We start from the raw sequence: 23,237 nt of genomic DNA on the forward strand, positions 1-23,237 counted from the left end.
GTTCAAAGCTGCACCATCAGACAATCCAAGCATCTCTTCCGAACCAATGCAAATTGATGCAATTAGGAAACCACTCAGTTTTAATGAGAAACAGAGACGTCGGGAGGAGAATCTTTGTTTATATTGTGGTGAGCAAGGACATTATGCCTTCACTTGCCCAAATAAGATTCGCCAGACCATCGCTATGACTGACTTAAAGCAAATGGACTCCAAAGAGTCTAGTAAATCCAGTTCCATCTCGCAATCACTTAATCCCTTGGCTCTTGAAAACGGAGATCCTCTGCCTCAACAATCACATTTTGTTATCCCAATAACACTTTCATCCTGGTCTCTTTTAATTTGCAGTTTGGCTATGCTTGACTCGGGTGCTGGTGGCAATTTAATGGATATCACCTTTGCACAGGAAAACTGCATTGAATCAAAGAGTACACAAGCTCCTGTAAATCTGGAGACTCTAGATGGATCCCCTTTGTCTTCTGGGCCAGTAATTCACGAAACAATCCAGCTACAAATGACTATTGAACCAGGACATCAGGAGGCTATGAGCTTTCATTTGATTGCTTCACCTAAATTTCCCATAATACTGGGAATCCCCTGGCTGTCTACCCATAATCCTTCTGTCAACTGGGATACTCGCACTTTATCCTTTCCTTCTGAGCACTGCAAACTAAACTGCCCATCTAGAACTGTGGTATCGGTTAACCAGCAGGTCACCGAACTTCCTTCTAAAGATTTGAAATTGCCTCCGCAATACAGTGAATTTTTAGATGTCTGTGATAAAAAGAATGCAGATATATTACCTCCTCATCGCCCTTATGACTGTCCCATTGAGCTGTTACCAGGATCATCCATACCTTTTGGGCGACTTTATTCTCTATCCGAACCGGAGTTAAAATTCCTTCGGGAATTTCTAGATGAAAACTTAAAGGCTTCATTCGCCATTCTACTTCACCTGCTGGTGCCGCCTTATTCTTCGTTGAAAAGAAAGATTCTACCTTACGCCCCTGTATCGATTATAGGGAACTCAATAAGATTACAGTTAAGAATCGTTATCCACTCCCCTTAATTCCTGAATTGTTGGAGGGCTAACAGAAGGCAAAGATCTTTACAAATCTTGATTTGCGTGGGGCATACAATCTTGTTCGTATTCGACTCGGGGATGAGTGGAAAACCGCCTTCCAGACAAGATATGGACATTTTGAGTCTTTGGTCATGCCTTTTGGCCTATGTAATGCCCCTGCAACTTTTCAGCATTTCATCAATGATGTCTTAAGAGACTTATTAGATCAATTTGTTGTTGCCTATCTGGACGACATTCTTATATTCTCTAATAATCTGGAGGAACATCGCAAACATGTCTGTACTGTATTCGAAAGACTTCGGAGGAACCAATTGTATATCAGATTGGAAAAGTGTGAATTTGAACAAGCCAAGATTCAGTTCTTAGGATACATAATTTCCCCTGATGGTCTGAGCATGGATCCCAGTAAGATCGATGCAGTCATTAACTGGCCTGTACCTAAGAACGAAAAACAACTACAACGGTTTATTGATTTTGCCAATTTTTACCGAAAATTCATAAGAAACTTTTCTGGAATTGTTTCTCCTATTACACAACTTAAAAAGAAGGGGCGTTCCTTTTGAATGGTCACCTGAAGCTCAAGAAGCCTTTACCCGACTTAAGACTCTTTTCACATCAGCACCAATCCTGATACATCCAAATCCTGAATTACCCTTTATTATCAAAGTTGATGCCTCTGATTTTGCAGTGGGAGCAATTCTTTCTCAACGTGTCGGCGAGAAGATGTTGTTGCATCCTTGTTCTTATTTTTCTCGCCAGATGACATCTGCTGAGAAAACTATGATATTGGGAACAAGGAATTACTGGCCATTAAGTGTGCTTTCTCAGAATGCAGACACCTTCTTGAGGGTTCTATCCACCCTGTGACATTCCTTACTGATCACAGAAATCTTCAATTTTTACGCACCGCTAAACAATTGTCTCCTAGACAGGCCAGATGGACTTTATTCTTCTCTCGCTTTAACTTCACAATTTCTTACCGACTCGGATCCAGAAACGGCAAAGCAGATGCACTCTCAAGAATGTTCTCTGATCCGCATCTAGAAAAAGATTCTGGAAAGACTATCCTACCTAAGCACAACTTCTTAGGGGCTACTGTTCCTACGGATTTACTCTCTCTTTTGAAGAAAGGTCATGACACTGATCCTTTCCTCAGAAGTCCTACTTCAGATGTTAATTTAACTTTTAATAATGGCTATTGGACTCAGCTTCATCGCCTTTATGTACCCGAGTCAGTACGAATTGAAGTACTGAAATTAGTCCATGATTCCAAACCCGCTGGACATTTAGGAGTATACAGGACTCAAGAATTATTGACACGTTCCTTCTGGTGGCCAAAGTGTAAAAGCGATGTTAAAAAATATGTTTCATCGTGTCTGACATGCGCCCGAAACAAGACTCCTCGCTCCTCACCACTAGGTTTGCTGCAACCTCTTCCCATTCCATCTCGCCCCTGGAGCTCTATCTCAATAGATTTCATAGTTGATCTACCTCCTTCGAAAGGGATGACAACAATTCTGGTGGTAGTGGACCGTCTAACTAAGATGGCTCATTTTATTCCTGCTAGAGGAGTACCCACTGCTGAACAGACTGCAGAGCTTCTAATTCAGGAAATATTTAGGCTTCATGGCATCCCTGATGACATAGTCTTTGATCGTGGTGTTCAGTTCACTTCTAAGCTCTGGAAAAGTTTTTGCACTGCTTTGGGAATAAAAATTAATATGTCCTCCGCTTTCCACCCACAGTCTAATGGACAGACTGAAAGGACTAATCAGACACTTGAACAATATTTGAGATGTTTTATTAGGTACCTTCAAGATGATTGGATGAATTTTCTTTCCACTGCTGATTTTTCTTATAATAACTCTGAACACAGTTCAATTTCCCACACTCCTTTCTTTGCCAACTTTGGACTCCATCCAACGTTTATTCCAAATCTCCCAGTTTCCACATCAATTCCAACAGTGACTGATAGAATTAGAACATTACAAGAAGTTCAAAAAAGGCTTATTGAAAATTTGAGAGAAGCCCAGGAACATTACAGACAAGCTGCCAACAGACACCGTAGAGCTGTACCCAATTTTCATGTTGGAGACAAGGTCTGGCTATCCACTAAAAACCTTAAACAGTGGATACCCTCACCAAAATTGGGTCAAAGTTTATTGGGCCATTCAAAATTCTATCCCAAATTGGTCAAGTTGTCTTCCGCTTAGATCTTCCTACCTCTATGAAAATACATCCGGTATTCCATACTTCCCTGCTCAAACCCTTTCGAGACAACCCCTTCCCTGCTCGGATTTCTGCCCCACCACCACCAGTCATGGTCGAAGGAGAAGAAGAATTTATTGTTGAAGAGATCCTGGGCTCCAGAATGCACAGAAATAAATTACAATATTTGGTAAAATGGAGGGGATATGGTCTAGAAGAAAATTTGTGGGAGCCTGCAGAAAATGTCCATGCCTCAAGATTGACCGGACTGTTTCACCAGAGACATCTTGGTAAGCCAGCTCCTGAGACGTCCAGAGGACGTACTGGAAGGAGGGGAGTACTGTCAGGATTCGAAACCAGGGCTCCCCCCTCCGTGGACTGCTGCTCTGCTGACTGAGCTATTCTGTCTTCTGGACAGTTCCTTGTCTTTATTCAGTGTTCTAGATCAGTTCCAGTGATCTCCTGATATTCCAGCATGCCTTAGCTCCACCCCTTGACTTCCTATAAAAGCCTGGCCAGTTCCTCTCTCCAGTGCCTGATTATTGTGCTCTCTGCCTGTGATCTAGCTCCTGCTCCTGTTGCTGTTCTTGTCTACCTGCATATACTACACGTGTACCGACCTCGGCTTGCCCTCCACTACGCTTCTGCCTCAACCTTTGGACCGCTACGCCTCTCTGTGTACCAAACCCAGCTTGTTTGACCTTTCTTCCATCTCATCTCCTGTTAGCCAGCCTTCCTCCCTGCCACTGGGCTCCTATCCAGTCTCCGGTCCGTGACAATCTCTTACTCTCAAATGTGTCTGCCACACTCCTAAACATCATGTTCACTCTTTGTTGTAGTGTTTTCTTGTTTTTATTTTTTTTGTACTTTTTATATGTTGATTTACACTGGAAGTTAGTGCCTAACCTTAACTTTCTGGACTCCCCAGGTGAATGTATTCCTGTGACTAAAACACAACTGCCACATGGAGATGACACAATGCCATGGAAACAGTACAGTGGAGAAGATTATAAGCGCCATATCCTGTTCTGTGGAACTGAGGTGATACGGACTGAATTTACTGCACAGGGCCCAGCCAGAGCTGTTGTGCTAAGGACTGGTGAGTCTAATTATAGAAACACTAACCTTGCCGAAGTCCTATGAACAGGTCTTTTACCCATTTATTGAAAATAATAATGTTTGGAATAAAGGCGCAATTATCAGGGAATGTGGAAGGTATAGGTTTTCTCCAGTTATGCTGATTCAAACACACATCGGTGTTGTTAGTTCCTCCCCACCCCACTCCATGCATTTCCCAGTGCATGCGTTTTCGATGTTGAATGGTAGAGGCATTACGATGTGTGTGAAATAGCCCATTGCAGGAAGTATGCAGACTGGACCATTGACAGTTCAAAATGGTGCATACCAGGTAAGTAAAACTGTGTATTCTATCTTATTATATAGTAAACTCCACTCCAGTGTTTGGAAGAAGGTACTTTTTAAGCTAAATATAATTTCAAGATTTAGGCATGAATTTAGGTTTGGGCTAAAGCTTGTAGTATCAGAATACTTAGTACTTGGGCTAACGTTAAAAAAAAAAATGTGTAGTTTAAGATTAAAAGACATATTCATGTTTTGTTTGTTTAATTAATGTCTCCCAATGTGCATAGTTATTAGGCTTTCTGTCTTCATCTAATGGAAAGAATAATCATATATTTCTAGCAGATATACTTGTGAGCTGGAGATTTCTTCTGGCATGTACTAAATTAATAATAAAAGAAGGGAAGTCTGAATTCTAAACCTCCTACCTTCCATGATTACTACAATAAGACTTGGAAGACAGCTATGACTGTTATTAAGCGCTGTGTAACACAGTCTATTCCCAGAGCTGCAGAGGAGATATGTTTTTTGTCAGTCATTAAATATAAAAATACCGCTTAAGGTTAGTATATTTTTAACATGATATTTTTTAATTATCTATGGCAAACAAAAAGCCACTTTAAATGTGAGACCCCTTTTCCAACAAGGTGTCTTTTACCTTCCTTGGACACCTGATTGGTAGGCGAGAGGTTCCTTTATGGATCTCTTCTACTCAGGATCCATTATTGTGAAGTCTAATGGTAAGCTGTCTGTCACAGTGGGGCAGATATCCCTTTTTCTCATCAACCAGCAGCTGTGCTCACACTTGGGATATAGCAGTTGTAATCTCTAAGCAACAACAGATTACATATACTGTAAACTACCTTACCCTAGACTCTGTTTTTGTTTGTTGTACTTGCAGACAGCAGTTATTGGAAATGGTTCTGCATTACTCTCTAATATCTCTTCCCGGCAGGATAATATATTTTCAAAGAAAAATTATATTCAAGCATTGCTTACTGTGTTAATAATGTACAATTTTGACACATCTGTGAGCCTGTGGACTATTATATTTTGTTGTGTATATTTAATACACACCGGAAAAAAGATTAGCCTCTATTTGTCAATGATCAATATCTTATTATATTGCTTACTATATTCAATTTTTGTTATTGATCATTTCGATTTTTAGAGGGGGTATTTGTTCAATATTAGCTCAAAGCTAATTTTTAACTAGACGATCAGAATGTATTGGATCGAGGCACTCCAAACCACTGAAAATTTAAATATCAAAACTAAATTATATAAAGTATCAAACCTTTCTCAAATTTATTAAAGAACTTGGCAGTGAATTATTTTAAAACAATAAAGTGAATTAAGAAAAAGTGCTTGAGAAATATGAATTGTAGTTGCTTTGCTACGATTCCGTCAGACAGGTTGGGAAAGAGAATTTGCCAAAGGACTTATTTTATGTGCCTTATTCATCTAATTTGATTAATGTTTAAATACAAGTAATATTCTTATATTGATTGATTAAATATTCAATTTTTCACATCATTTTGATTGACTGCCAAATGTATTCCTACATAATAGATTAAATAATTTATTTGTATCACTCAATTTTCTGTGGTGTTTTTCATGTTTTCACATTGTGTATCAGTTAATTGTTCACAAGTTACCACCCACTATATATGTTGTATAATCATCCTATAAATATTTATTTCTGTTTTACATATAATTTATTAATGCTGCAATTAAATAGTCATTGCAACATTTCTGTGTTCTCTCATTTAGTATTACTTCATTAGTTAAGAAACCATATTCAAAAAAATAGATATACCATTTTTCTTGGCCTGCATCATGTCTTTATGTACCAAAATCTATATGACAATACTAATTGAATGTTGTACCAGTTTTTTCATATGTATCATTCTAATATATAGCTTATTTTATTGCACATGTTATAATAATGTCTTATCTTTGTTTCAGTTCTTTAGAAATTAGATTGCTGATTCTTGAATGTAACAAGTGTTCGTACATATGTTCGTACATAGGTATAAATAAACACCACTAACATACACAGTTGAGCAGTTGCTGATTGACAACAGTAATTTTGATATAATAGCTAGGACATTATCATGATAATAATATTCTAGATGTGTGAATATTATATATAATATACTGTATTTAGCTTGTATTTTGTATATATTTAATGTTTGTGATGTTTACACATATGCGTGTATGTAATTTATATTTTCTTTATTTTTATATGTGGAAATCTGTATAGGAAATTTGTGACTTAGTAGTCAATGTTTTCTCTCTTGGTTTTTTTCTTAGGCTTTAATACAACTAAGGGGGATATGGTAAGATCCATATTGTATCCAAAGCCCTTAAACTTCAAACTACACAGAGATGTTAAATGGTTTTTCATATTTTTGGGATTTCTTGCCATTGTTGGCATTATATATGCTGTGATCATATTTGTACAGAGACAGGTAATACAATTTTTATCATAATTATTTCATTTTCGATTGAGATGTGATTTTATTCCAAAATGTTATAGAACATCAACAACATAACTGAACATAAAGGGTACATAACGTACATAAAATCTGTTATATAGATATTTTTGCAACATTGAGGTATTGTCAATACCAATAGAATTGTACATTTTATTTTTTTTAGATTCTTTATAAAATAAATGCAAATTACTAATTGATTAATGTGGGTAACTCCTGTTCTTCTGCATCTGTACTTGTGGAACTGTTTCCATAAATGTCCTATTTAGTCCTCTTCAATCTGGCAGTGGAATTACAGGACACTGAAAGGTACTTTTCCCTGCTAGCAAGTGTCTAACCTTTTGCATCTGTCCTAGGAAAAGACATTCTTACCAAATATTGCTGGTTTTAGAGATGAGTGGTTCAGATTCTGAGAAATCCGCAGATCCGAGTTTTGGGGTTCCGAGTCATACCAACTCATAATTTGTTTTTATGTGACAAAATCGTATCTGAAAACGAGGCAAAACATCATTTCTGGGAAAATTCTGTAACTCGCGAGTTTTAGAACAATATCGTTCATATATAACCCTCCCTCATGTTTTCATCTGCTGTTTTAGAACAGACAGAGTGCGGGGAGGAAGGTAGCTAGCAGGCTGTGCTCCAAAAATTGCATGAAGCAAGTAACTAGAGTGTTAGGGTGAAAGAACAGATTTGCATAGAAAATGATAGCTGTGATTATTTAAAGCAATTTATTTATATAGAGATCAGTCTTCTAGAATAGTTTGCTGATCATACTAGTATAGACTCCAATCTGCACTAGTGTTTCTATTTAGTGGGACATCAGTCTTAACTAGTATTTATATTTAGCAGAGAAAAACAGGGTGCTGTTGCTGTATGCAACACCCCAAACATCAATTAGAATTAGTTTTTCTAAAAAATCCACAGTGTTTTTGAGGAAAAAGCAATCTTGTGAGGGGCAGTCTTAGTGACATCTTTGAAGAGCAGCCAAAAAACAGGGTGATGTGTGAGCAGCACCCCCAAAAACAAATATATTTATTGTTTCATTTTAAAGTGTTTCTAGTGAAAGCAATTTTGTGAGTGGCAGTCTCAGTGACATTTTTATGAAGCAGGCAAAAAATTGGGCGTTGTTTGAGTGTGACCAGCAGTGCAGCACACCCCCCAAAAAATATATTTCTTTCTTTTAAAATCTTTTCTCATCTCTAGCAAAGTAATTTTGTGATGGACAGCCTCAGTGAACAGTTTACTAAGCGGGCAAAAAAGAGGGTGCTGTTTGAGTGTGAGCAGCATACTCCCCAAGATTTCTTTCTTTTTTTTAAAGAACTAATTGTCTAAATTTGAATAGTATTGTGGAGCAGTGTCAGAAGAATCGTAAAGTAATATTCCTTCCTTTCCCTATATCATTGAGTGTTCATGTGTGTGGTGGCAGCTACAAGTAGCTCCAAATTTTTCCAGTAGCATTACTCCTCTTAGCAACCAAAGATCACGCTACATATCAGGAGCATCCCAATACCAGTACTAGCAGTAGCTACGACCTCTACTAGTAGAAAAGGTCACGCGGAAAGATAGTGTAAGAAAGTGTCCTCAAAATACAAACACTGTTTGTCAAATTTAATTCAAAGAGAACATCAACTCTTGATGAAAGGTGGATTAAGAGAGAAGTTTCTGATGAATGCGTTCATTTGTACAAAAAAATGAAAATAGCTAATATTTCATACACCACCCACAGTGGCAAGAAAAGGCTCAGATCATGCCCACTTTTACTAGTAAGGTTCCTGCTACTGCTGATGCATGTACTGGAATGCCCATTGCAAAAAAACATGCACTACATGGTCATGCTTTTACCTTCATTTCCCATGCACCACCTTCTCTCTGAGTGTATGTCTGACACCTCCAAAACAGAAAAATCAGTGCATGAAAAGAAGCTGAACAACAACTTGGGCACTCACAGAATCCTGAGTGCTATATGTGAGTCTGACATTTCAGATTCTGACACTGTAATTATAGTGCTTCCTCCTTCCCAGATTTCTCAACCATTTAAAAATGTGAGGATGAGTTGTGATGAAGATTATTTAGACTTAGAAATTAAGTCTGCTCCTTTGGAACTTACAATTGTCCAAGTGGATGAGCGAGATAATTGTGTATCTGAAAATGATGAAAGTGTTTTACTTGAACAACATAATGAGGATGATGATAAAGATTGTGTTGAACTAAAGCAGCCACCAGTGGTACCACCTCATGCCCATTATAAGTAAATTGTCATGCCAGGGCATAAGCCCAAAAATAGCACCTCTTGTAAATATTTTTATTCAAACTCAGGGAACAATTGTCAAGGCATCTGTAACCTTTGTGACGCTTAAATAAGAAGAGGTAGGGATTTGATCAACTAGGCACCTCAACCCTGTTACGCCATTTAGAGCAAGTTCATTCAAGCTGTTTTTCAAAAGGTGGAAAATTGTGTAGAGTAGCAACCAACCCAGTATCAGGTAGCAGCCGAATGGATAGACGACTCATAAAGTCCTCACCCCGTCAACACCTTCATCATCAACCTCCTCATTGTTAGTAAGTAGTACAGTATCCAGTTTTCCAAGTCCAACTGACTCCCCTAATGCAATCCCTGATTATCAAGAGACATCCTTGGCACTACAGCTGCTGCTAGTGGGGGTGATACATCTATACAGAAGTGGGCCATGTAGAGTAAGCAGCATAATTGTACACAGCAATTCCTCAGCGGTATGGGAGGTTAAACAAACAGTAATTCAGTCCCTAGAAAATGCCACTTTACCGACTGTCCACCTAATTACGGATATGTGAACAAGTGGTACAGGTCAAGCCAAAGATTACATGACTGTGACAGCACACTGGCTAAATGTTTTGCCATCAGTAGAACTGGTAGCTTTACCATTATCCTCCTTTTCCATTCAGAATAGGATTGCTAAAATACAATGGCAGGTCATTCACAGATAAGACACTCTTTGTATCGCGGGATTCACAAACAAACATACCGATGTCAATCTGTTGCAAAATGGCTCACCCCACTTAGACTCTACTCAGGATTCTTCATTGCCGATAACAGAGTGAACATTGTATGTGCGCTACAACAGAGAGCTTTACACACACAATAAACTTTGTGCTGCAGAATTTCTTAAAAAATCAGAGGTCAGGACAGGTGATGCTGTTCGTGGCACGTTAAATTTCTGTGCAGTTTCGGCATTCAGCGACTGCATGTAGAACATTGCAGTGGCTGCAAAAAAATTTCACTCGCCATGCCACCAACTGAAGCAAGCTGTTGTAACAAGATAGAATGCCACACTTTATATGCTTTAGCAACCAGAGGCACAGCGACAAGCCTACACATCAAGCCATGAGATGTGAGGGGAGACGATATGCTACCTTCCTCCAGCACATTGGAGATGTGCTGTTTTATGCAAGCTATTGAAACCATTTGAAATGGTAAGAAATAAAAGGAGCTCAGACCCTGCCAGCCTGAATCAAGTCATATCCCTAAACAAATTACTGGAAAAGTAGCTGGAGAAGTTGAATGAGGAAATGAAACGTCTGCAAAGTATGTTGGCATTGTAGATCAAGTGCTTTATTCACTTTGCCAGGCTTTGCAGAATCTTGAAATTGGATCAATACATTTTGACAACCATGTTTTGTTATAGGTTTAAGTCATATGTAATGTCTTTCTTGCCAACTTAGACAAATCTTCACAGATGCAACAGCTCCTCGTGAGAAAGTTGTCGACTCAAGTCGCACATAACACATCCCCTGCTTCAGCTTCTTCTAAAAATGCTACTGCCAGACAAAAACTTCCCTTTTCATCATGTCACACAGATGAGGAGTCAACACAGCACACCAATATAAAAAGCTTGTGACATCTGGTCAGACTTAAAAGAAATGGCCAAATATATTGATAACTTTACCACATCTTAATCTGATACACCTTTTATTAGTAGAATGGTGAAGAATTACTTTAATAAAAAAATAGAAATTAGCATATCAGACAATCCCTTTCAATTCTGGTAGGATAAAAGGCAATTTGGAGTCCCTTGTACAAACTAGCTAGCCATACAACTAGTGTTCATCAAAATGAACTACAAACTGTATGAAGAATATCATTCTTACCGCCAATTACAAACAGAATCTGTAAGATTCCAGTGGGGATAAACTAATATTGTGTGATGATGATCTTAACATCAGTGATCAGGGTGAAAATGAGGGTGATGACCTTGTCACCATAGAGAGAAATGACCACTGTTAGCCAAATGCCCATTAGTAATTTGTTAAAATCCTTATCCATATATGCTCACTGTTATGGGAGCCCAAACAAATCAAGTACTTTAGCTACAAAAGTGTCAGTCCCTGTTGCTGAAGTGCTTGGTGTGTTAAAATATGTGCATGTCCTTTTTTAACATATCCCAAGGACAATTCCTTCTTGCACTATTTTACATTATGGCCTTGGTTTATGATCTTGTGAAAAAAGCTATGTGTTCAAAAGCTAGACATTCATTTAGTCGACATTCAGAAAGTTGACAACATTAAGTCGTCAATTCACATGGTTAGAGTTAGGAATAGGGCTAGGGACAGGGTTAATGATGGGGCTAGAGATGGGTCTAAGGACAGGGTTAAGGATAGGCCTAGGAACAGGGTTATGGATAGGGCTAGGGACAGGGTTAGAGATAGTGATATTATTGTCAACCTAATAATACTGTTTACATTTAATTGTTGGCCTATTAATGAAGTCTACATTTCAATTGTTACCCTAAGAATATTGTCTGTCATTATTGTCAAGTTTCCTACCCTGTCTATATTAGAGTGCCCATAGAAATGATGATCATGTAATCAGGGGAGGGCTGGCATATTTCAGCCCGGGGGGCAAGCACACAGCAGTGGCCCATCCTTAAAGTGTGTTTTTTGGTACAATATATATTTATCTATATAAAAAGAGGCTATTGTAGTGTTGCTTAATCCATATATACATTTTTATGCCCATTCCCAGAGCTGGATTACGGCTCTGGGGAAGGGGCCTGGGCACTTTAGACTGGGTAACCCCCTATGATGTAGCATGGTTATCATTTTAGACAAATACACAGGCAATACTGTGTGCACTACTGTTAGATGCACACAATTCTGCCTTCACAAGCAGTACACAGTGAAGCGGAACAATCCCTGGCATTAAATTAATATATCACCCACGTTTTATAATTGGGCCCCCGCCTTCTGCCCAGCACCATTAGCCACACATGCCCCCCCTGCCTTCAGCACTTTTAGCCACACATGCCCCCCCCCTGCCTCCAGCACCATTATCCACATATGTCCCCCTCTGCCCCCAGCACCTTCAGCCACACATGTCCCCCTCTTCCCCCAGCACCTTCAGCCACAATTGCCCCCCTCTGCCCCAGCACCTTTAGCCACAAATGCCTCCCTCTGCCCCCAGTACCTTCAGCCACACATGTCCCCCTCTGCCCCCAGCACCTTCAGCCACACATGTCCCCCTCTGCCCCAGCACCTTTAGTCACAAATGCCCCCCCTCTGCCCCAAGCACCTTTATCCACAAATGCCCCCTCTGCCCCAGCACCTTTAGCCACAAATGCCCCCCTCTGCCCCAGCACCTTTAGCCACAAATGCCTCCCTCTGCCCCCAGCACCTTCAGCCACACATGTCCCCCTCTGCCCCCAGCACCTTCAGCCACACATGTCCCCCTCTGCCCCCAGCACCTTTAGTCGCAAATGCCCCCCCTCTGCCCCAAGCACCTTTATCCACAAATGCCCCCTCTGCCCCAGCACCTTTAGCCACAAATGCCCCCTCTCTGCCCCAAGCACCTTTAGCCACAAATGCACCTCCTCTGCTCCAGCACCTTTAGCCACAAATGCCCCCCCTCTGCCCAAGCACCTTTAGCCACAAATGCCCCCCCTGTGCCCCAGCATCTTTAGCCACAAATACCCCCTCTGCCCCAGCACCTTTAGCCACAATTGCCCCCCCTCTGCCCCAGCACCTTCAGCCACACATGTCCCCCTCAGCCCCCAACACCTTCAGCCACAAATGCCCCCCTCTGCCCCAGCACCTTTAGCTACACATGTCCCCCTATAACCTGCAGCATCAATCGCTAACTCCCCCCTTCCTCTTATCTTTTTCTACACGAGTGGCTCAAGGGACAGAGGGAAATGCTGCAGCTCCTGCACAGTTCCATCAGCCCCGCCCACACTTCCTACCATGTGACCATTGCGGTCACATGACCTGATGGTGTGAGCTGCCTGCTACTGAGATGCGATGGAGACATCCTTTGCAGTCTGTGCAGGGGCTGTCACATCGCAGAGTACTCACTGCGGGGGCATCATCCATTCACAGAATATTGTACTACAAGCTGTAGTACAATATTCTGTGAATGAATGATCCTGCTGCAGAGAGTACTACGTGATGTGACAGCCCCTGCACAGACCGCAAAGGCTGTCTCTGTCGCATTATCACTGGACCACCAGATGGCCCAAAATAGAATATTATTGTCTGGCGCGGGTGCCATATGCCCCCCGGGCCAGCCCGCCACTGCATGTAACGGTCGAACATATATATCACACCCGTGTTGGAGGGCCTTGGTCTATCACCATCTGTTAAATGTCTACTGATGCCACCGCTGTCCATCTAATGACCTCTCCTACTGTTGCTGCTGTTGTTATCCACTGTGTTGCTGCTCTCCTTCTGCAATTTGTCACACATGATAAATACTTGGTGTACCTTTTTGAAAATGTAATTGATCTAGACATCAGTGATGAGGATGATGATGGGGTAATGACATTGCATCATCACTAGAGAAGATGACCACTGTTAACTAAATGACCATTAGTAATTTGTTACATTTCTGATCTATTCTCTCCAGTTCAACAACCAAAATGTTTACTTTTGTGGGGGCCCAAACAAATCAAGCACTTCAGTCACAAAGGTGGCATTCCCTGTTGCTGAAGTGCTTGGTTTGTCAAACTATCTGCATGTCCATTTTAACCTACGGGTGGATGGGCCCGGGTGGGTGGGACCAAGGGCAATTCCATCTTGCACTATTTAACATTATATCCTTGGTCTATCACTATCACTAGTAAGTAAAATGATTTTTATACTTTTTACTAGAGTAATTCGTTCCCCATTACACGTCTATAAACAAAAACAAAAAATAGAAACTATGTGCCTCTTATGAATTCTCTCACTATTAGCCCAATTGAGGCAAGTGGGTGCAAGCTGGGGCAAACATTACCAGTGAGGTATTTCTTAAAGTTTGAGAACCACTGCTTTACACTGTAGTTTGTATAGAAATAATATAAAATACTGTATACATTGTTGCCAACTCATTATTTTGATAATAGGTTTCTGCATGGAGAATTATCATGGAGTCACTCGTTCTTTTGACATCTGCAATTTGCCCAATCATACCAGCTGCTCTGACGGTTGGGATTCTCTACGCTCAAAGCAGATTAAAGAAAAAGAGTGTATTTTGCATCAGTCCAGACAGAATTAACATGTGCGGCCAGCTCAACCTCTTTTGCTTTGATAAAGTAAATATATTGTAAAATGTTTCTATACTTTGTCTGGATTATCCTTATGCTTTATACAATTACGCCACTTGCATTCAGGAGAATAGACTTCTAGGTAATGTCATTTATATGGCAGTCCATTTTTATCAATGCTTTATCTACTGGGGCTTGTCAGTGTGAAATAGATTGGAGCTGACATAGAAAATCCACACAAAGAAAACTTGTTTCAACCTTCATAGAACTCCTCATTCAAAGAAATAACTTTCTGCTCAGAATGTGAAGTACTACATGGATAATAGGTTTCATCATGAATAATTATCGTGGAGTCACTCTTTCCTTTGACATCTGCAATTTGCCCAATCATACCAGCTGCTCTGACAGTTGGGAATCTCTACACTTAAAGCAGATTAAATAAATTGCCCCTGCGGAAAACCCCTTATCTCCATGTTCCATAATTATTACATGCAGATATTGCTCACCCTATGAAAATCCAGTTTGCTATGAAAATCCATGTTCAGCCCATTAAAAAAGTCCTTGATTGCTTACTTGAGCTGCTTTGCTGAAATGTATATGACCCAAGTTCAATGGAAGTTAAACCAACAATCAACAAGTAAAATGATGTAATGTTTTATTTATTAAAATATTATGTTGTTTCTATGCATGTGCAGCTAATTTAAGCCAGGTATATGCACCGTACCTTGGAGTATGGGTTAGTTGTTAGTGAATTACAGCAAACCTAGATGGTGTTTTCTAAGCATAAAACATTACTACACATATTAATTAACTACAATTGAGAAATTGATAATTGATCATCTTTGCAACATCAAGTTCTTTTTTATTAATATCTAACTTCAAAGTTAGCCTTTAGCTAATCACCCGCAGACATAACTGACCTGATAACCTATAGCAGAACAGGCAATCTAAAACTATTTGTGACCTCGGAAGAAAAGTTGTCAATAACCTGTTACTTTTGTATGTTTACTATAACCATTTTATGTAATGCTTTTTTACTATGTCATTTGTGAATGTTCTCTTCATATTTCTTTTTCATCTAGACTGGCACTTTAACGGAAGATGGACTTGATTTAATGGGCATTATACTATCAGATGGCACATGGTACTGTTTATTACTACTTATGCTTAGATATCATCTTATTAGTTTACTACTTAGGTGATGAATAGAATGTTTAGAGAGAATCAGACTGCTTCCAAAATATTTGGTCAGTATATTGTATAGATTATTTTTAGAATACATAGTATATGTCTTAGGCTTTTAGATATTTATTTACTGATTTTAATCTTATTTCAATATTTAGTTTTCAGGATATGCTTAGACACGACCAGATGAATGCGCTAACCTGGGGGCCTATGTTTTGTGCTATGACATGCTGTCACTCCCTGATCATGGTTGATGGGAAATTACAAGGTAACCCTTTGGATCTGAAAATGTTTGAAGCCACTGGCTGGGTAATATTGAACTAGCTACGCATCATACTACCACTTACTTTAGTTCCATATAACTAAAATTATGAGCTTGTAATAATGTTATTTCTCTATGGCATGTTTCCAGGTGTTAGAAGAAACCTGCACAGACAATAATGAAGGAGATACAACCCAGAACATGAGTATCCGACCTGGGTCAGATGCATGGATTGTAAGTTCTCAAATCATGGAGAGATACTAAAACTGCAATATAACAACATTTATATAACAACTGTTTATATTTAGGACATAACGGCTGTATTTATATTTTGTACAATACCTCTTTTTCTGAGCTGTACCTCTACCCTTCTCCACATGTAGAATTTCAAATCAGTTCATAGAACACAAATGTGAATTCAGGGTATTTTGGTCATACTCAAAGTTTTAATCCATATATCAACAATTTGATATATCGGATACAGTAATGGTGTTGACTATGCACAAATCCACTTGCAGTAAAGGTGGAATAATGGGTAAATGAGGGTTTAGCTGGGCAAGGGCAAGGACTAAGGGCAATGACTAATTGGCCTTCATACTAATCTGGTCCAGTACACTTGCTGGATTAGTGCATGTTAATAAGCATCAGTTAGCTGTACATTACTCATACATGCCAGTTGCAATTTTTTGCTTTCTGCCTTTGGAGAATAAGGATTAAAATAAGGAGTCAAAATAATGTTTATTGCTAAAAGAGCTAATACAAGTGTATACTATTCCATTCTTTGCAGGATATTCAGCAACATAAAATAATAATTTTCATATTACATGTATGTTATTATATGCTTTATAGAATACAATGGAAGGAGTAAAAGTTATGTTCCAGTACCCATTCTCCTCCGCCATGCAACGTATGTCTGTTATTACTGAGGTTATAGGAGTGGATGGGTTGCTTGTTTACATGAAGGGAGCTCCTGAGATGGTGACCAGTTTTTGCAGACCAGAAACAGGTATAGTATCATATTTTTATTCATTTCATTTTAGAAGCTCACTACAACAATATCAAAACAGTATCTAATAACAATAATATAAAATGTATAAGTAACAAATGCTATGCTATAATTGAAGTTAATATTTTTGAAATAGTATTTAACCCTATTATCTACTAATTGTAAACTTTAAAATAAGTAGAAAGAATGGGAGCAGATCATTGTGTCCTGGATGAATAGGTAATGTCGGAAGGTATTATAATTGTATGTGAAGAGCCCTATCACTGGCAAAAAAATCTTTAAAACTATTTATTTTACTTAACTTTTTTAATATGCAGTTCCCAAAGATTTTTTGAATGAACTGGAGATCTACACGTTTCAGGGCTTAAGAGTCATTGGGGTAGCATCCAAACTTCTCAAGAATGGATATCGTGAAAATTTAGACAGTATTGATAGGTGAGTTAAGAATAACTGACAAATGCAGGTTGGTGTTAGTCTGAGATGTAGAACAATAGCATTGCTTATATGTATTTACAATAAGTTCAGAATAGAATAGAAATGTCTAGCACACCTTTATCTGAGCCTAAAGTTTTAGAATTATATATATATATAGATGTCAGGGCATATTTACCAGTCAGATTTTATATATAACTATGTCATCAATATTGCCACATATTTGCACCCCAAATAAGTACAATCCCAAATAAAAATCTAAAAATATCCGAACTTTTTAAACACACTTGTAAATCAGGTCAGCAGAGTACTGCCATCTGAATATGTGTGGTCATCTGCCAAACACAAAAACAGGCCCTCATGATAACTGGTTGCCCCCATTAAGCATCAAGTAGCTGACTCTGTCCAATTAGGCAACCCACACGTGTGACCAAAATGGAAATTAATTCTGTCTCTTGGTGGAGTGACAGGATTGACCTATGTGTGGCCAGTTTAGAGTAATTATTGATTATTATTATTATCCTTTAATTTTATGGTGCCACAAAAGGCCAATGGTGCTGTACATAGAGCATGGACAAAACATGGCATACAGGGTATTACTAAAACAGAGTGCAATTAAAAATCCAATTCAGCTACGATATAGTGGTATGGGTGAGTACCAGAAAGCATAGAAGCAAGGGAAGGGGAGGAGGAGAGGTGAGGTATGAAACAGGCTGACCTGAGCCCAGCGGTGAGCACAACTAACAGGGACAGAGCAGTGATGGGGAGAGGAAGGAAAAGGAGAAGAGGAAAACCAAGGGCAAATGCAAAAATTAAGCTGGGAAGCCAAAGGCAGAGGTGGCAGAAGGAGGAGGACACAAGGAAAACAGGGCCCGGCTCGTGGGAGCTCACAATCTAAAGAGAAGGGGCCAAATGACAGGAAATGAGGAGGGGTGTCAGCGTGATGGGATCATATTCAGGAGGGGGAGATGAGCAAAGAGGTAGTAAGAGGAGCAGAGGAGGAAAGATGGAGATGAGTGAAAGAGAGTCAAGAAAAGGCAGGAGAGGAGGGGACAGAGGAGATTAGACAGATGACGGGTGGACTTTCCTGAACAGGTGGGTTTTGAGGGAACATTTGAAGATTAGCAGTTTAGGAGATGGCCTGATAGAATGTGGGAGATCATTCCAGAGAAGAGGGACAGTACAGGAGAAAACTTGTATGCGGGATTGAGACGTGGTAACCAGATGATAGGTTAGATGGGACTCGATGGCAGATTGTAGCGGACAAGAGGGAGTATTAATGGAGGTGAGGTTGGAGACATAAGGAGGAGTAGAGTTAGAGAGGGCTTTGTATGTAAGGGAGAGGAGTGGGAGCCAGTGCATAGCTTGACAGAGAGGGCAGGCAAATGTAGACGGCGAGAGAGGATTAGTCAGGCAGCAACTGAGTATGAACTGAAGAGGAGTAAGTCAGGAGTGGGGAGACCAGTAACTAGGAAGTTGCAGTAATCCAGGTGGGGGATGATCAGAGAATGGATGAGAGTTTTGGTGGTATCACTGGAAAGGAAGGGAAGGGTCTGATATGGGCGATATTGCGAAGAAGGAAGCAGCAAGATTGGATAAGGGATTGGATGTGGAGGGTAAAGGAGAGGGAAGTGTCAAGAGTAACACACACAGGCAACAAATTTGGGGAGAAGAGAAGATTTTGGTATTATCAATAGTGATGAAGAAGATGAGAGGGGTGTAGTGTCTAGAAGGATGGAAAACTATAAGGATGGACTTGGCCATTGTTGACTTTGAGGAAATGTTGGGACATTCAGAAGGAGATGGCAATCCTAATAATTAACTAACTTTATAAAAGTAACTGGTAAATAACCCATTGTTTCAATGTTTTTGTATCACTCTGAAGAAATGAAGTTGAATGTGACATGGAGTTTCTCGGTTTGCTAATATTAGAAAATCGTCTTAAACCAGAAACCAAGCCAGTCCTGGATGAACTGAATGCAGCCAACATCAGGACTGTTATGATCACAGGTGTGAATATAAGAAAGAGACATACTTTCAGCTTACAGTATATATGAGCATTCATAGTCTGTGAGGAATACCATATATATCATTGTAATTCAAATGTAATAGATACAATAATAACATTTTTAACTCGATAAGTAACACAGTATGCATACCTCTCATACTCTGGATTGCAAAACTGGGACAATTTAGGCCACACAAAAGATCAATTCATGTCTTTCAAAGGGACATTGTACATTGCCATGATATATCACATAACGGTTCACAAAAAGGAGGGGGGTTTAGGTCCGCTCAAAGGATTGGACTATCCTCACTACCATATACATATAATTATTAATTTGTATTCTGTGAGGGGGAGCTTCCACAACTAAGCAAATAGATATCAGTTTACAATGTGGATTTAGCCACAGGATTAGAGTTGAATATTGGAACACTCCAGTCCACTAGCAATCATAAAAACAGTTTTATTAATGACACATTAAAACATTTTTATTCAAGTCTTGATTCTTAGCCAGGTCATTAAGGAGGCGTAAATATTAAAATCAGATCAATAAAAAGGATATAGAGAATTGTGAAATAAAATAAAAATTATTTTCAGACCCTTCTGTGGAGCCGTCAGAGATTTATGGCTAGATTTACTAAACTGCGGGTTTGGAAAAGTGGAGATGTTGCCTATAGCAACCAATCAGATTCTAGCTTTCATTTATTTAGTGCATTCTACAAAATGACAGGTAGAATCTAATTGGTTGTTATAGGTAACATCTCCACTTTTTCAAACCTACAGTTTAGTAAATATACCCCCTAGTATCATTGTTTATGTTAAACCTTATTGTGTGATATAACTCAGTTTCTTGTGATTAAGATATGGGTATAATCCTACAAATGTCCAGAATATTAACTCAGCAGAGATTAACTCGGATTGACAACACATATCATATTACATAGTAACACACATCATCTCATCTCTTAATACTTGATTGTCACTGGTGTTATCTGTATAGGGCAAGTAGTCGGAGATATCTATAAAATGACTAACATATTCCTATGTGTTATTAACCAATATAGGGAGTGGTGCTTATCAAATAATCATGGCAGAGGTAGAACAGAGTAGGGAAAGGGAATTGGGATTTATGTGTCCAAGCTGGATCCCTTTGTAAAGATTTCCCTGTGTGATAACCCCCTTTCTATTGCACTTAGCTTGGGTTTTATCTATAATAGGGTATAGGTAAAATAATGCAGGTATCCCTATCTGTTCATACAACTCTTTCCAAAGATAAGATTTCTATGTTTGGCAAACAATTTGTAAAGTGGCAAACAGTATTTAGAAATAGTATCTTGGTCTTGTATGTATCAATGCCTTCAGATGTAATCACGTGGACATAATCAGCAACTCCTGCTGGTCTGTCCACAATACTTTCGTGTTGCTTCAATTACACACAATTTATCCACCATATATTGACTACTAGTCTATTAGCCTCACATATGTATCACCATGCACAGACTACTTCATTTCCCTCACATCTGTGTCACTATTTGGTGTACCCGAAGCCTCATATCAACTCTAATCCTGTGGCTAAGTCCACATTGTAAACCTATAACACATTACTGTAATATGACAGATCTTACATTTGTGCATAAATTCAACTGTGCAGAAAAATTGTTCTTTTCTATGCAGGATAATATATCAATCAATATATGTTAGATAAAAATATTTAGGGTAATATTTACTAACGAACACTGCTCAAATGTGCAAATCTAAAACCACAGCAACCAAACAACAATTTTAACTTTTATCTTACTACTGTATGTAGTCAAGTAAAGGAAATATCAGGCATGGTTGCTATGGTTTTAAATCAGATTTGCATTTTGAGCAATTTTAGTTAACACCCTTCAATACCTGCATGAATATAGGTTATATCTTCGGCTACCACTGCAGTAAAAGAACAAGCAATTGATATGAAAATTAGCTGGAGCATAGTACACAATGGTAATAACAGTTACATTCTCTGGTCTACAGGTGACAATACACAAACAGCGACTACAGTTGCCAAAAACTGTGGCATGATTCCTGAAGGCAGCCAAGTGATTCTGGTGGAGGCTCGTGGTCCTGAAGGCTGTTCTCCAGCCTTTGTTACCTACAAACTTCTGGAATATCCACAGAGTGAACAAAATGAATATCAATGTCAGGTGGTGGCAGCATTTTATCTTCATTATTACCATGTTTTAGGAATTCGGGACCAAATCAAAGTTTTTGGGTGCTATCTATCATTATAGCATTCTCCTGCACAATCAACACACAATCATGTTTTCAACTGAGAAACCTTGATTTAAACTTATTCAAATATGTAAAGAAAACATAGAAACACACTGTATCATCAGGTTAGGAATACTAGAGAAACTTCAGTTTGAAATTGAATAACAGATGAAGTCCTACAGACAAACAGACCTTTACTCAAATACTTGTGTTTTACTGGGTAGCTTAAATCTACAGTATATGAATTTAGCTATTTAGATAATTTGTTAGATAACACTTTAACTGCTAGATAGTACATAACTGAAGCTGCTACATAGCAACATTCTGGTTTATACTATTTATGTTGCTTAGTTACATGTGTAAAATATAAGCCAGCAAAAATATTCATACACAGGACTGCCAAGAGGAATTTGGGACCCTGATACAGTAATTTTTGCCCCTTCCCCCCACTAGATGAGCAGTAAAAGGGCTGTGTGCCAATGAAGGGGGTGTGGCCACATTGTGCGCCTCTTTAAAAATGACCTATTATGTACTAAAAAGGTGTTGCTCTCACCTACCATGTAATGCAGCTTTCACAACCTGGTACTGGATCCTTGTATGCATCCTGGAATGTTTGGACCTGTTTGGAAAATGGATAGGTACATGAAATATTGAAAACCGTGCAATAAGTGAACACAATACAGAACAGAGATCACGCTTTATATAATACATACATTATTATAATACAGTACATTTATCATGCCACCCCCGGCACATAACACAACCCCCAGCCATCCCCCAGACACATCATGCCACCACCCACAAACACATTTTAACCCTTCACCCACACGCATTATAACCCTTCCCCCAGACACATTATGACATTGACGCCCCACCCAGCATACTTACTTGTGTTGGTGCAGAGTGGAAACGTTCAGCAGAGTGAGTAGGGAATCCCTTAGTCTTGTAAATTTCCATAATCTTGCAAGATTAGAGCTCCTCAGTTTACACTCTGCAGTCTGTCCAGGGACTGGGAGCAGCCGAAAGCTCCCCCCCCTAACCAAGCCTGTACTCCCCCCCGCCCCCCCCCCTCTAGGGGTGCACACGTACGCACGTACCCGCCTCCTGATGGGTGTGCAGGGCAGACCTGTAAATGTTCTCATATACCTTCTGCAGTGACTGGCTGAAGAATTTACCATATTGTTTGGGATAATTAAAGTTTGATTATTCCATGATAAATATAAAAAAGTAAATAAATTATATGATTGTTAACAGGATATTTCCATCAATATTGAAGAAATGTTGAACACCAAGAAACAGAGCAGTGATTATCATTTTTCAATGAATGGGCAAACGTATGAAAATCTGGAGAAACACTTTGATGAATTATTACCAAAAGTAAGTGAAGTTAGGTTTTCATATAGACTATGCAACTTCATTTATCCTTTATTGTAACAATAATTTCCCATCTCATCA

General features: G+C 39.2%; 1 protein-coding gene across 1 annotated transcript in view; it reads left to right on the forward strand.

The window, feature by feature from the left end:
• LOC142143177 (putative cation-transporting ATPase 13A4) overlaps window positions 1–23,237 on the forward strand; it is a 68,190-nt gene that overhangs the window by 19,422 nt on the left and 25,531 nt on the right. Inside the window, exons 10-20 of the mRNA XM_075200885.1 lie at window positions 4,218–4,388; window positions 6,965–7,122; window positions 14,499–14,687; window positions 15,722–15,783; window positions 15,983–16,133; window positions 16,237–16,320; window positions 16,936–17,092; window positions 17,410–17,527; window positions 19,410–19,534; window positions 21,546–21,715; window positions 23,037–23,159. Of these exons, the coding sequence (XP_075056986.1) occupies window positions 4,218–4,388; window positions 6,965–7,122; window positions 14,499–14,687; window positions 15,722–15,783; window positions 15,983–16,133; window positions 16,237–16,320; window positions 16,936–17,092; window positions 17,410–17,527; window positions 19,410–19,534; window positions 21,546–21,715; window positions 23,037–23,159 (1,508 nt within the window). The remainder of the gene's footprint in view (window positions 1–4,217; window positions 4,389–6,964; window positions 7,123–14,498; window positions 14,688–15,721; window positions 15,784–15,982; window positions 16,134–16,236; window positions 16,321–16,935; window positions 17,093–17,409; window positions 17,528–19,409; window positions 19,535–21,545; window positions 21,716–23,036; window positions 23,160–23,237) is intronic.

The sequence above is a fragment of the Mixophyes fleayi genome, chromosome 3 (genome assembly GCF_038048845.1).
Source record: "Mixophyes fleayi isolate aMixFle1 chromosome 3, aMixFle1.hap1, whole genome shotgun sequence".
Classification (NCBI taxonomy): Eukaryota; Metazoa; Chordata; class Amphibia; order Anura; family Limnodynastidae; genus Mixophyes; species Mixophyes fleayi.